General features: G+C 42.4%; 1 protein-coding gene across 1 annotated transcript; it reads left to right on the top strand.

Moving 5' to 3' along the window:
- The first annotated feature begins 545 nt into the window (after positions 1-545).
- Positions 546-10,113, top strand: LOC124254229 (fucolectin-4-like). The gene is made up of 5 exons (XM_046688116.1): positions 546-760; positions 1,274-1,486; positions 2,237-2,491; positions 2,983-3,131; positions 9,937-10,113. Exons 1-5 carry the CDS (start codon positions 706-708, stop codon positions 10,111-10,113), a joined length of 849 nt encoding a protein of 282 aa, XP_046544072.1. The 5' UTR covers positions 546-705.
- Positions 10,114-13,888: the final 3,775 nt, after the last annotated feature.

The following is a 13,888-nucleotide window of genomic DNA, read 5'->3' as shown; positions in this document are numbered from 1 at the left end:
TTGAGAACTGTTCTACTTCAAGCAAAAATGGCCGTAAAAGGGCTACAACCACCAGAACCCTTGGATGGGCTGAAGGAACACAAAAGAACTTGTCAGAAAGAAAAGCAAAGCTATTCCATTCCATTAAACACACACTTATCCGGAGTAACTCAAGCTCTTTGATCGAGAACACAAGTGTCATATTCATCATAGTTTGTGAAAGGAAAATCAGAGTAAACAAAAAGGATGCATTAGCTGGTAATGTGTTGATTTTCTGACAAAGGCGCAAATTCACAAAAAGCTAATGGCTAATGTTTTGGAAAACGATTTCCTTTAATCTCGTACTGCATCGTGAGTCTAATGCGTTCAACTAACAGAGAGCTATTGTCCTGTCATGAAGATGCGGTATTATCACATTTAGAACACTGATTACCTTGAGTACATTACATACATCTGATTTGAATATTTAGTGAACGTATTCTCATTGGACACATCTAAGCCTTTCTGATATAAAACCGACACCTTGCTGAAGCTTTACTTGCGGCAGGTAACATATACATGTTTGAGATAAGTATCTGGTAGTACATATACATGTATACTTTAACTTATTGAGCCTGTAAGAATCTTTGGTATATGTGAAAATCAATAGTAATGATGTTGCTTTTCAGCTACATGTTCGTGACATTGTGTCGGCTTTGACTCGGATAACGATTGGTATTTCGGGACATGTTGCTGTTCATCTCTTACTTTATTTTGTGGCTTCTGGATGGAACTAAAGCAGGTCAGTTTAATTTTATATTGTTTGTCGTTTAACGCCACTCTCAGAAATACTCCAGCCACATGAAAGCGATCTGTAAAATTAGGAGCAAATAGGAGTCTGGACCAGAAGCCCTATGTTCTTCGGGGCTGTCTAAAACTCCTTTGAAGAGTCCATTTTGCTGAAGACCTGATTTGTAAAACAATAATGGAGTCAAGATCAGTTTTATCACTGTTGTGATTATATTTTGGTATATCTTGAGTCTGTCACATGAATCCCGACTCATAACGAGTCTATCTCCGTCTGCCATGGTTTGTTTCCTAGTTTGTTGGTTGTTCAACGCCGCACGCCCACTCCAAAATATCCCAGCTATATGGCGGCGGTCTGTAAATAATTGAGTCTGGACTAGGTAACCCAGTGATCAACAACATGCGCATTGATTTACCGAATTTGGATGCCAACCATGTCTGCGAGTCTGACGTTGAAATAGATTCCATCAGTTCATTCAGATATTGTCATGTTTGTTCTTTGGTCAAGAAACTGACCTGGCACTGGGCAAGCCGGCCAGTTCCAGTTCGCACATCAACCATCCACCACAAGCGGTAAACGATGGGAATACTGCCACAAATTGGAGCAGTAGCAGCTGTTTCGCAGTTCAGTTATCAGACTACGACCCCTGGTGGCAAGTGGACCTACAGGTCAAGGTCAAAGTAACCAAGGTCAAGGTCACAGCTAGAAGTGACTGCTGCCGTGCGTATAAATGTATTTAATCTTGCTAACCATGCTATCAGTAACGTTACGGCCCATATTTACCCATCTTGATTCTTTGGTGATATATAGAGAATCTCACCCGAGTGTTTTCTGATGTCAAATATATCTCCACGAGTTGATAAAGTTACAAATATCCGAGGCTTGCCGAGGATAATTTCACTTTTATCAACGAGTGTTGATATATTTGATATCAGAAGACACGAGGGTGAGATTCTATTTATTATCAAAAATCCTTCTTCATTAGTTTTCAATGAAAAATGTACATCTCTGAAGACTCAACTACCATTAGACTTGTAGTGCAGCGATGTCATAGCATTGTGACGTCATCCAGTTCATGACGTCACAGCATTTGTCAGGGCATTGTACAAAATCTACTGTCAAAATGATATCTCCTAGAAAATACCGTATGATCTCACACAAGCAATATCTCCTGTGGAACACAGTTTTGGATGATAAAATAGTAACATAATGCCGGAGAAGATGAGGCTGGCGTTGGCCACTGGATCCATGCTTGTCGTAGAAACGACTTAGGGATAGGGCGGTGAGGCTGAGTACAAATGCAAACACAAAGAAATATATTGGTGTATGTGCTTGTTAAAACTGTTACATCAAGTCAGCGAGTCTGTACCCCGATCCTGTTATTCGCCTCTTACGACAAGCATGACAGATGATAGGGCATAGCTAAACATCAGTAATCTCAAACCTAAAATGGCACGGTTTCAATTGCAGCTGAAAGACTTCATGATTTTTCGATTGACGTGTACCAAGAACAACCTTCCAACCAACACTCTGCCCCCAAATTATGCTACTTCTACTCCGGTAGCGTGTCACGCCCAGGGGAGACTGTTACCGTTACCTGCTCAAGACCTGTCACTGGTCGCTTTGTCAGGATCAGCGGTAAAAACAAATTAAATCATCAAGACCTGCTCCAATTTTGCGACGCACAGGTGTTCGGAGAGGCAATATCTACACATTTCGATTCATGTAAGTCGCATATAGGTAAAGGTATTAACAAACTTCAAGTCAAAACATGTTTTACAGTTGTGAGGCTTTCGTTCGTGAGAAGACAAAGTCTGACGTTTCCAGCTGACATCTTAAATGTGTTTAATTGAAGAGAAGGACGGTGATCTGAGATCTGATTGGTCAGAGCACTCGCTGGAACAACGTCATGGTTGATTCGTTGGTGAAAGAAACTTAATATTTTGATTAATCTGTTTGACGTTCAATTAGAAACAATGTATTTCTTCCAGGCAGTATGTTGAGGGTAGCCTAATGGTTAAAGAGTTCGGTCTGCAGGGCGAGGATCGATTCACCGCAGGTGTACAATGTGGAAGTCCATTTCTGGTGTTCTCCGCTGTGCTATTGCCGAAATATTGCTAAAAGTGGCGTAAAATTAAACTCACTTGCTCACTTATTTCTGGTATGGAATATTGTTTTAAGCGGTATTAAACCATAGTCACTCATTCTTGTTCCAGGCGCATCCCTCGTTCAATATACACAACATTCCACCAAGACTCCACTGAAGACCATCAGCGAAGGAATCGGCAATACCGCAGCTTGTGCTGCTGCATGTGAACGCTCGGAGTCCTGCACGGGGTTCAACATCAGACACCTACCGGCCACAGTGTGTGAACTGCTTCAAGGGGAGATAAGTCCCTCTCTTCAGGATGACGTCCAATGGGACAGTTACGTGTATCAAGGATGCTTCAGTGTGTGCAAATAAAACTCGAAACTCCTTTGCTGAGTCAGGATTCATAACAACCTATCAAGAATAATATTCACGCCAATAACTCGCGAACGGTTACCGTGAGTTTCTGCTGACTGGTTCAAAGCTGACCAATGGCAGTGTCCGTAGACCGGGGCTGCAATTGCAAGTTTTCTTTGTGACAGCACTCCAGTAAGCGCGTGCAAGTGTACTGGTACAAACTAATAGTATTGTAGTGGTATTTTGAACAGAGGGAAGTGACGTCATTTATAACATGTGGTTATGACTTTAATGATAAACTGAAAAGGTAGTCAAGAGGCCTACATCATTCTGTGTTAGTTGTAGTGCACTGTGCATGCTTTGAGGACGGTTTACGTTCGGGTTAAATATCTTCTCCATATTATTTTAGTTACGTCTGCGGTTATCGTAAACCACGCTGGGCAATGTGAACGTCGCACGTCTACTGACAATGTAAGTTTAGAACAGTAAATCCAGATTAAGTTGACTGATCACGCGACATTCCACGGATGGATTGTCGGATTTGTTTAATAGACTTAGTGACCACTGCCATGTCGCTGTTTAATTGTTAATCGAGCCGAGACCTTAAAAAAGGTCCAGCGCAATGTTTCTACCAGTGATGAAGCAACAGCAAACCAAGTAACGGGATGCTACGGAGTAGTTTGCTGTAGGGGACTGTACGAGGCGATGAAAACTGACATGCATCATGACGTCGGTTACCAAATGTACGTTTATTTACAAGAGGGCTGACGAAAAGTGACGTCAGTTCAGTGTGACGTAATGCATAAAAGTGTTTTTATGACGCATGTCGCTTTTGATCTTTTGGCGAAGCATCTTTGAATGTGTCTCCATGTTTGTCGCAAAGCTCTTCCCAGTTTCACGGAGCCTCTTCTGACTTTCCAGTGAGCCTCTTTTGATTTTCACGGAGTTGTTCCCACCGATGATGACGACACACACCAGTCCAGACTGACAAACCTATTTATGGTCATTACCCGGTCATTTTAGGTACAAACTGTCTGCGTTCCAGAGTAACTATTTCTTGTTCTTGTCTTCGTGATATTCTTTTTATGTACTGCTCTGAATAAAAGTTCATTTAATAAGGTAAGCCGAAGCACAAAATGAAATGGTCGTTGTTTATCGCCGCCCCTGCAATACTCGGGATGTATGATAGGGGCCTTTATAGTGTCTTGACATGAAATCTACTGACTGATGTGAGCACCCATCAAGATGCAACGTCATATATCAACCAAGCTAACAAGCCTGAACACGTTCCCGCTAGTCACTTCTTACTAGCCTTGGTTGCTGAAGGCCAGCCGTGACACGGGTCTTTACGGTGGGTTGTACATGCTGCCGCTGACGGATCTTGTATACGCCTTATGCAAATTTCATGTCATCAATCATTCGGATATTCTTTAGGTAATTTTCAACATTGGCAGGCATTTTGTAACCATTCTTGGGTAGTTGGTTGGTTTGTTTATTAACGTTGCGCTCAGCAATATTCCAGCATTATGGCGGCATTCTGTAAATTATCGAGTGCGGACCAGATAATCCAGTGATCAACCGCACGATCTACGCATCTGGTATACGATGAAATGTGTCAACGAAGTGAGCGAGCTTGACCACCCAATCCCGTTAGTCGCCTCTTACGACAAAAATGAGTTACTGAACACCAATTCTAACCCGGATCTTCTCGGGTCTTAAGACATATGGAGGAAACACATGGAGGCCAAAAGACGGCGAGAATACAACAAGATAGGTCAGGGGTGACTGCGCTCCCAGACACTCGGGGTTGCTTACAATACGTTTGTCAAGTACCTGTTTGTCAGTATTAAAGGCCGTTAGACGTATTTTGATGTTGTTTGTTCCAGCCTTGAGAGAAGCTCCAGACTAAAGAACCTGGTTACATCTTCACTGTTGCCATTCTACCGGATATTGTTATAGGAGAAATACCATTCTAATTCGAATACATTCCACAAGTACAATGTAGTACCAGTTTACTGGACGTTGTATTATTCAGCGCATCAATAAAATCGACCTGGTCAGTATGATCGTGTCAGCTACAGCAATATGTAGTAGGCTTGGAAGGCATTTAACGAGACCCAAATGTGTTCGTAATTTTCAATACTATTAACCATTAAGTGTTTATTGAAAGGCTTCCATTAAGCCATTCCAAGTCAATATCTGGATTACACAGACCGCCTTCGTGGTGTAGTGGTTAGAGCGTCCGCCCGGAGAGCGGAAGGTCGCGGGTTCGATCCCCGACCGCGTCATACCAAAAGACGTTAAAATATGGTACTTGTTGGTCCCTGTCTGGCGCTCGGCATTAATGGGTACATCAGGGACTGGTCGGCTCGGAGTCGGTATAATGTGTCTGAGTTGGGTATTCATGCTTCACTGCGACATGGTATCTCAGTGGGCTAGCACTATAAAACCAGCTTCAGTCTGGGCTAGTACAAGCAGCCGCAAATACACATACACACGCATGCACGTCGTCATATGAGCGACGTTAAAACCCAATTTCACCTCACCTCTGGATTACACAGGATATACATCGATAGATAAAACATGGTGACAATGTGTTGCAGTTACTCATGATGATACTATATAATTATGAACAGATGATGGGAAGTCCAGTACATATTTGTTGAATAGACAATGAAATCAATCTCTAACGCCAATTGAATCACATTTGTTTGTTGGTTGGTTGAATGGATAGCGGCGCACAGCTATAAACCAGCTGCAGTATAATCTGGCTGTCGAATCTGGACCACATAATCCAGTGATCAAGAACATGAGCATCGATCTACTCAATTGGGATATGATGTTATGTGTCAGCTAAATCGGCAAGCCTGACCACCCGATCCCGTTAGTCGCCTGTCCATTCTAACCCGGTTGTTCACGGGTAAAACTAGCTTGTTCTCTGAAACAGCCTAACTGACAACGTCCTGCTTGATGTCAAGCTTTGTCCAAATCTTTCAGATGTGAGTTATGCAGTCAATATTCCAGTTACAATGATGGCAGCTTGTCTTCAGTGTGGCATTGTGACTATTGTACTTTGACACTTCTTCAATACATAAACCTGTACAATGGACATGTCTCACCCGTGAATTTCAAGGGGTTTAGTTTCACTTAAAACCTAGATGATTCTTCACTGATTTTGTTTATCGTTTTTATTCCACATCGATGTATAACAGTATTCTCAAGCATTAAATAACACATAATACACATACGACATCACGAATGCTCATTTCTAGTAAACAAAAGAGACGACATCCAGCTCGGAGAAAAGCTCCACATAAAAGATCCTGGCTACAACTCCACTGTTGCCTCCTACCGGATATTGTTATAAGACAAACACTATTGTAACTCGACTACATACCACAAGTACAGTGTAGCACAAAACGTTTACTGGACGTTGGATTCTTTGGATCAGCGCATGAATAAAATCGACAAAGGTCAGTATGACCGTACCCAGTGTCAGCTATAGAAATATATAGTAGGCTTATTCATGGAAGGCGTTTAATGAGTCCCAAATTCCAAATAATGGTTAGTATTCCTTCATACTTGATAATGAATGCTATCAACCAATAACTCTGCCTAGAAGGCCTTCCATTAGGTCAACCTAGTAGTGTGTTCTGACGCATTAAACAACACACAATACAGATACGACATTACGTATGCTCACTTCTAGTAAACATAGAGACAAAACTCTCTCCACTTCCACAAACATGGGCTCATTGTGCAAGGCACCAACTTGTAGGAACAAACCCAACGGGATGATACGGAAGCAATAAGACACTACATATACATGCTGACTTAAACATACTGAGCCAGAGTTTAAGAGTCTTCGATGCATGTGAAAATCAATAGGGATATGTGGCTTTTCAGCTACAGGTTCGTCACATTGTGTCGGCTTTGGCTCGGATAAAACAGTTGGTGTTTCAGAGTCGGGACATGTTGCTGTTCATCTCTTACGTGATATTGCTGTTTGTCGATGGAACAAAAACAGGTCAGTTTAATTACTGTTTGTCGTTTAACGCCACACTCTATATACTCCACCAATATGACTGACTGAGTTTGGTTTTACGCCGCTTTAGCAATATTCCAGCAACATCACGGCGGGGACACCAGAAATGGGCTTCACACATTGTACCCATGTGGGGATTCGAACCCGGGTCTTCGGCGTGACGAGCCAACGCTTTAACCACTAGGCTACCCACCGCCCCCACCAATATGAAGGCAGTCTGTAAATAATGACTCTCTACACAATAATCGTGTCTGGACCAGAAGTCCTATGTTCCTCATGGCTGTCCAAAACTCCTTTAAAAATTCCATTTTGCTTAAGACCTGATTTGTTTGAACATAATGGATCAGTTTTATCACTGTTGTGATCATATTCTGGTATCTCTTGAGTCTATCATATGAATCCCTACTCATAACGAGTCTATCTCCGTCTCTATGCTCTTTTGTAGATGGAACTAATACAGGTAAGTTTCCTTGTTGTTTGTCGTTTAACGTCACACTCAGAAATACTCCTTCTACATGGAGGGGGTCTGTAAATAACAAGAGCAACAAAACTCCATACATAATAATCGAGTCTGGACCAGACAATGCGGTGACTGCCATGAACATCTGTCTACGCAACCCGTATACAAGTGAGTGGGTGAGTGAGTTAAGATTTCAAATGGCATCGGTCGTCTTTCAGTCATATAGTGACCAAAACAAGTCATGCATTTGTCACATATAAATCGAGAATATAAAAACATGTTGAAGAACTACGTTAAAAACAACCAGAAACTCACAGATATAGATGTAAAGCCAGAATGCAGATCTAAACCCATAGACAATACAACATATAAAACAATCTACATATCGTCAAAAACTGATGTTAACACAATCGCAGACAGTGATGATGTAAATCCAGCTAGGGTCCATGCAGGAAGCAAACATACTGTAAGACCCCATGCTCCGTAGGTCCTTGGTATGGACCTCTATCTTTAGTTGTGTCCGTGCAGGTAGCAAGAGTACTGTAAGTCCGCATGGTCCCTGGCATGGTGATCTAACTTCAGTTGTTGGCAATACATAGCCTGTTTTTATATTGTGTTGTCCTCTATAGTTAAAGTATTTTAGTGTTAATTACTAGTTTTAGATTGAAGTGTGTGATATACTAGTTATTTTACTGTCCTTTGCTGACAGGTTTTTATAATTTACCTTTATTCATTGTAAAATTATAACTTGTTTGTAGTCACGATATGGCTGAAATATTGCCGATGTGACTTAAAATCTTAACTCACTCACTATCTTCAGTTGTTGACGGTTGTTTTTAACTATCTTTCCTCCACCTTCTAATATACTCTGAGTTTATGTGTCATGAATATATAACTTGTTTTAGTCACGATGTGGCTGAAATACTGCCGATGTGATAAAACATCCTTACTCACTCACTCACTCACTAAGTAAATGGCGTGCGTTTTGCAAACTTTTCGAAAACCCTTTTGTCACGCTGAGGCTTAAGGGTATATATTGTTATTCAAAAAATGAAATAGGGTGAACAAGCTGTTATGGAACTGGCCTTCAGCAACCCTGCTTGTCGCAAGAAGCAACTAACGTAATCGGGTGATCAGGCTCGCTAACTTGGTTGACACACGTCATCGTATTCCAATTACTTAGATCGATTCTCATGCTGTTGATTACTGGAGTGTCTAATCCAGACTCGATTATTTACAGAACGCCGCCATACAGCTGGAATACGGTGTTAAACACCAGCCAACCTGTTATAGCTTATATTAACACCGCTCCCGCTGAATCTTTAGGAACTTGATCTTAATTTGGAACAGTCGAGGCAGCCTCACTTGTTTCCTTTGTAGCTTCTTCGGCTGGGCAGTAGGTGATAAAACATGTCGTGTAATATAAGATGGGGGAAGGGGATTGGCTGTTAATGTTTATTTAATGATATCAGATTATCGATATACCTGATGCTTCAGTTAAACGTCTTGGTTCAGATGTCCCTGGGGACTCGTGCTACTTCTTCTGCCGGCCAGGTGTCCCGACTGGAGTTATTGTCCCATGAAGATCCGGGTTAGAATTGGTCTTCAGTAACCCATGTTTGTCTTCCGTGAAGATCCGGGTTAGAATTGATCTTTAGTAACCCATGCTTGTCATAAGAGGCGACTAACGGGATCGAGTGGTCAGCCTCGCTGACTTGGTTAACTCATGTCAATTGCGTAGATTGATGCTCTTGCTGTTAATCACTGGATTGTCTGGTCCAGACTCGATTATATAATGACCGCCGCCATACAGCTGGAATAACGCTGAGTGCTGCGGTAACCAGCCAGCCAACAAACAAACAAAATGGTATTCAGTTGTTGTGGGGGATGGATTTTATTATATATTTAGATGTGAGGTTTAGTAAACCTAAACTCACTCACTCACCCACCATCACTCTCACTACTGGTGATTATAGACCCGTTAAGATCCGGATTAGAACTGGTCTTCAGTAACCCATTCTGTCCGCAAGAGATGACTAACGGGATCGTGATCTTCAGGTCTGTAAATAATCGAGTCTTAACCAATGATTAACATCATGAGCATCGATCTAGGCCGTTGGAATAAGATGACATGTGTAAACCAAGCCCCCGAGTCTGACGTCGAAATACATCAGTTCATTCGGATATTGTCATGTTTGTTCTTATTTGTTTTGGTCAAGAAACTGACCTGGCACTGGAGCAAGCCGGCCAGTTCCAGTTCGTACAACACCCATCCACCACAAGCGGTAAACGATGGGAATACAGGCACAACCTGGGGCAGTAACAGCTGCTTCGCGGCTCAGTTTGCAGACTCCGACCCTGGTGGCAAGTGGACCTACAGGTCAAGGTCAAAGTAACCAAGGTCAAGGTCACAGCTAGAAGTGAATGCTGCCGTGAGTATAAATGTGCTTAATGTTGCTAACCACGCTATCAGTAACGTCATAGTAATGGTCCGCTTATATGGCGCTCATATCCAGGCACATTGCCTGCTCACCACGCTACGTGCATTACTATCTCCGGTCATGGAACACTGGCGTTCTTTCCGATACTTTTTAACGCTCTGGGGATCATACAGCCATGCTGCCTGTTAAGCGTTATGAACTAAACAAACCACATTGCTAGCACATCCTCACGGGTACCCATTTTGCAGCTGTGTGAACTGAGGCAATGTGGATCTAAGTAGCTTGTCCAAGGGTACTACGCAAATGTGCCCACCTCGACCCGAACTTAGGTGCCTCCACCGTGGACCTGAACCCGGGCCTTCAGCGTGATAGGCAGACGGCTACCACTGCACTACTGCGCCCCACAAATGTTACGGCCAATATTTACACATCTTATGTCTTTGGTCATACTGGAATAAACTGTGCATTATTTGATGTTGTGCCATTTTGAATGCAAAAGATAATAACAGTTGTGGAGTTTTCCTTAATGACTGTTTACCTGTTGGCAGAATACAATTGATGTATGATTTGACACTAGGCATCGTGACACGCCATTGAAGAGATGTGCTGTCAAAAGTCAGTTCACAAAGATTCAGTATCGTGTGTAATCAACCATTTGCATTGATGCAGGTTTGAAAACGATGACACATAGACGACACTAAGCGATAGAAAGCTTCGGAAATGTTGCTCCGTGCCTGAACTAACGATTGTGGGCTTGACGCGTCCCCAATTCAGCTGACTATGGCGGAAGCGGCGTAAACGGTTCAACTAGCCGTCTGTACACCTTTGCCCCTGCCATCTGAGCTGTGAAGTTGAAATCTCGACTCGTCAGCAAAGAAAACACCATCCCAACCTTGTCTCATATATACCGTAGATGATGCCCAAAACCAGGCAAGACGTGCCTGACGCTGGAGCAAAATTGGACGTAGTGCAGGCCGTCAGGGCCGGATGTTAATGATCCCTCCGGTTGGTTCCGTACAGTCCTGGAACTGATTGGACGTAAGCCATGAATGGTCCGAGCAGCCAAACTGGCAGTCTGGAATCATTCTGTCAGCCGGAATGTGGATTTGTCTTGCTGACGTGACGTCACGCGTGGACTGGGCCGGCAAAGTCTCGCCTTTCCCATCATGTTGAAAACGTCTCCATAGAGGTGAAATCGTGTTTCGATGGACACCAGCAAAGTGTCTGGCTTTGCTACATGAGTATTTATACAATAGCCTTTCAAAAACTTTTTGCAATTGAAATGCATATTATGCACAGTTACTATTTTTCAGTTAGTATATATTAGTAACCTAACATCGCAGAATATAAAGCTGGCATTGGTCATTGGTCATTGGAGCCATGCTTGTAAGAGGCTTAGTACAAATGTAGAGCACTCAAAGAGGATACATAATTAGTGTCTGTCTGTCGTGACTGGTAAACTATTAAATCACGGCCTATCAATTCAATAATCGATCATTGTTCAATATTAATGGGAATCGTCATGGTTATCAGTCGATTCATGTTGAAAGTTTCATGATTAGCGGTGTGTGTGTGTGTGTGTGTGTTTGGGTAGACTAATGGCGACAGTTTTGTTCCGCACACCCTGTAGAGTTAAGTTTGTCTTTCGTCAGGGGCACAATATTTGTAGCTCATTTTTGTATCTAAAAGCGGCTTTACACCATTCACTGTGTTATCGCAGTCGATGGTTTGAAAATTTCATTCATGAATGTTTAACAGAAATGTCTTTGAGTGTTATCAGATATACAGAATTAGTAGTAGTACACGAGTATCCCCTTGATTATAATGCCACGGTTTGTCAAGAAAAAAAATATGGCATTATTTCCAGAGTGGCACTATAACCAGGTAGGACAGTTAGAGGTCCTTCTAAGCAACCAACAAGGTGATTGAGCTGATGTCTCCGTAATCAGCCTTGAATAACTGGATTTTCCCACGGTCTTGGTGTAGGTGGCAGGAAGAGTATTGTCACATTTGCGCTTAGTAACCATGATTCTTTCATGGTTATCATGACTACTTTAGTTTGGTCAATTAATCTGAGTCACGTCAATGAACCAAATGAGGCATGTTCAGTGCACCCTGGTTATAATGCCCTGGTTATAATGCCACCCTAGGTATAATGCCATGCTCTTGCCAGATTTCCTGCCTATATAATACCCTGCTTTATAATGCCACCCTGGTTATAATGCCACACCTGGTTATAATGCCACCCTGGTTATAATGCCACCCTGGTTATAATGCCCCTGGTTATAATGCCACCCTGGTTATAATGCCCCTGGTTATAATGCCACCCTGGTTATAATGCCCCTGGTTATAATGCCACCCTGGTTACAATGCCCCTGGATATAATGCCATCCCAGATATAATGCCCCGGGTTATAATGCCCTGGTTAAAATGCCACCCTGGTTATAATGCCATCCTGTTATAATGCCCTGGTTATAATGCCACCCTGGTTATAATGTCCCTGGTTATAATGCCACCCTGGTTATAATGCCCTGGTTATAATGCCACCCTGGAGATAATGCCCTGGTTATAATGCCACCCTGATATAATGCCCCTGGTTATAATGCCACCCTGATATAATGCCCTGGTTATAATGCCACCCTAGATATAATGCCCCGGGTTATATTGCCCCTGGTTATAATGCCACCCTGGTTATAATGCCCCTGGTTATAATGCCACCCTGGTTATAATGCCCCTGGTTATAATGCCACCCTGGTTATAATGTCCCTGGTTATAATGCCACCATGGATATAATGCCCTGGTTATAATGCCACCCTGGTTATAATGTCCCTGGTTATAATGCCACCATGGATATAATGCCCTGGTTATAATGACACCCTGGATATAATGCCATGCTCTTGCCCGATTTTCTGCCTACATGATACCCTGGTTATAATGCCAAATTGGTTATAATGCCATATCACAATGATTTTTGAACATTACATTTTGGCTACATATATTTGGTATACATACCTTAATTGGTTAATTGACATGACTCAAACATATTGCCTAAAGTCGTTCATGCTTTTAAGTAGTCATGTAATCCCAGATAAGATAACACATGTATGCTACATGGAAGCAAATGTAACTGACATTATAACCAGGGGATTATGACTTTTGTTAAAAAAAACCATGGAATCATATCCAGTTTGGCATTATAACAAGGGTATTATGGCGGGCAGGAAATCCGTTCTGGCCAAAACATGGCATTATATCCAGGGGTCATTTAACCATTATATGTATCATGAAATGTAGAATATATAAGTTTAATCTTGCTAGTAATGCTTCGGTTTGACGTCTTGGCCAAATGTCCCTGGGGACTCTTCTACCTGCATGGTGGCCCAACTGGAGGTTTTACTCGTGAAGATCTGGGTTAGAATTGGGTAATTCAGCATCCCATACTTGTCGTAATAGGCGACTATTCTCACTGACTTCCAAACATAATCAGTGACAGAGCATCAGAGCATCGATCTACCAAATTTGGATACAATGAAAAGAGTCCATCAAGTCAGCGAGCCTGACCACCCGATCCCCTTTAGTCGCCTCTTACGACAAGCATGGTTGCTGAAGATCAGTTCTAACCCGGATCGTAGCGGGTCATCACTAAACATCAGTAATCTCAAACCCTAATATGTCACGGTTTCAATTACAGCTGAAAGACTTCATGATTTTTCGATTGACGTGTACCAAG

Source organism: Haliotis rubra, unplaced genomic scaffold (genome assembly GCF_003918875.1).
Source record: "Haliotis rubra isolate DU_JTF1 unplaced genomic scaffold, ASM391887v1 Scf569, whole genome shotgun sequence".
In the NCBI taxonomy this organism is placed as follows: Eukaryota; Metazoa; Mollusca; class Gastropoda; order Lepetellida; family Haliotidae; genus Haliotis; species Haliotis rubra.
The sequence above is the reverse complement of the archived record's forward strand: the minus strand, read 5'-3'. Positions and strand labels throughout refer to the sequence as shown.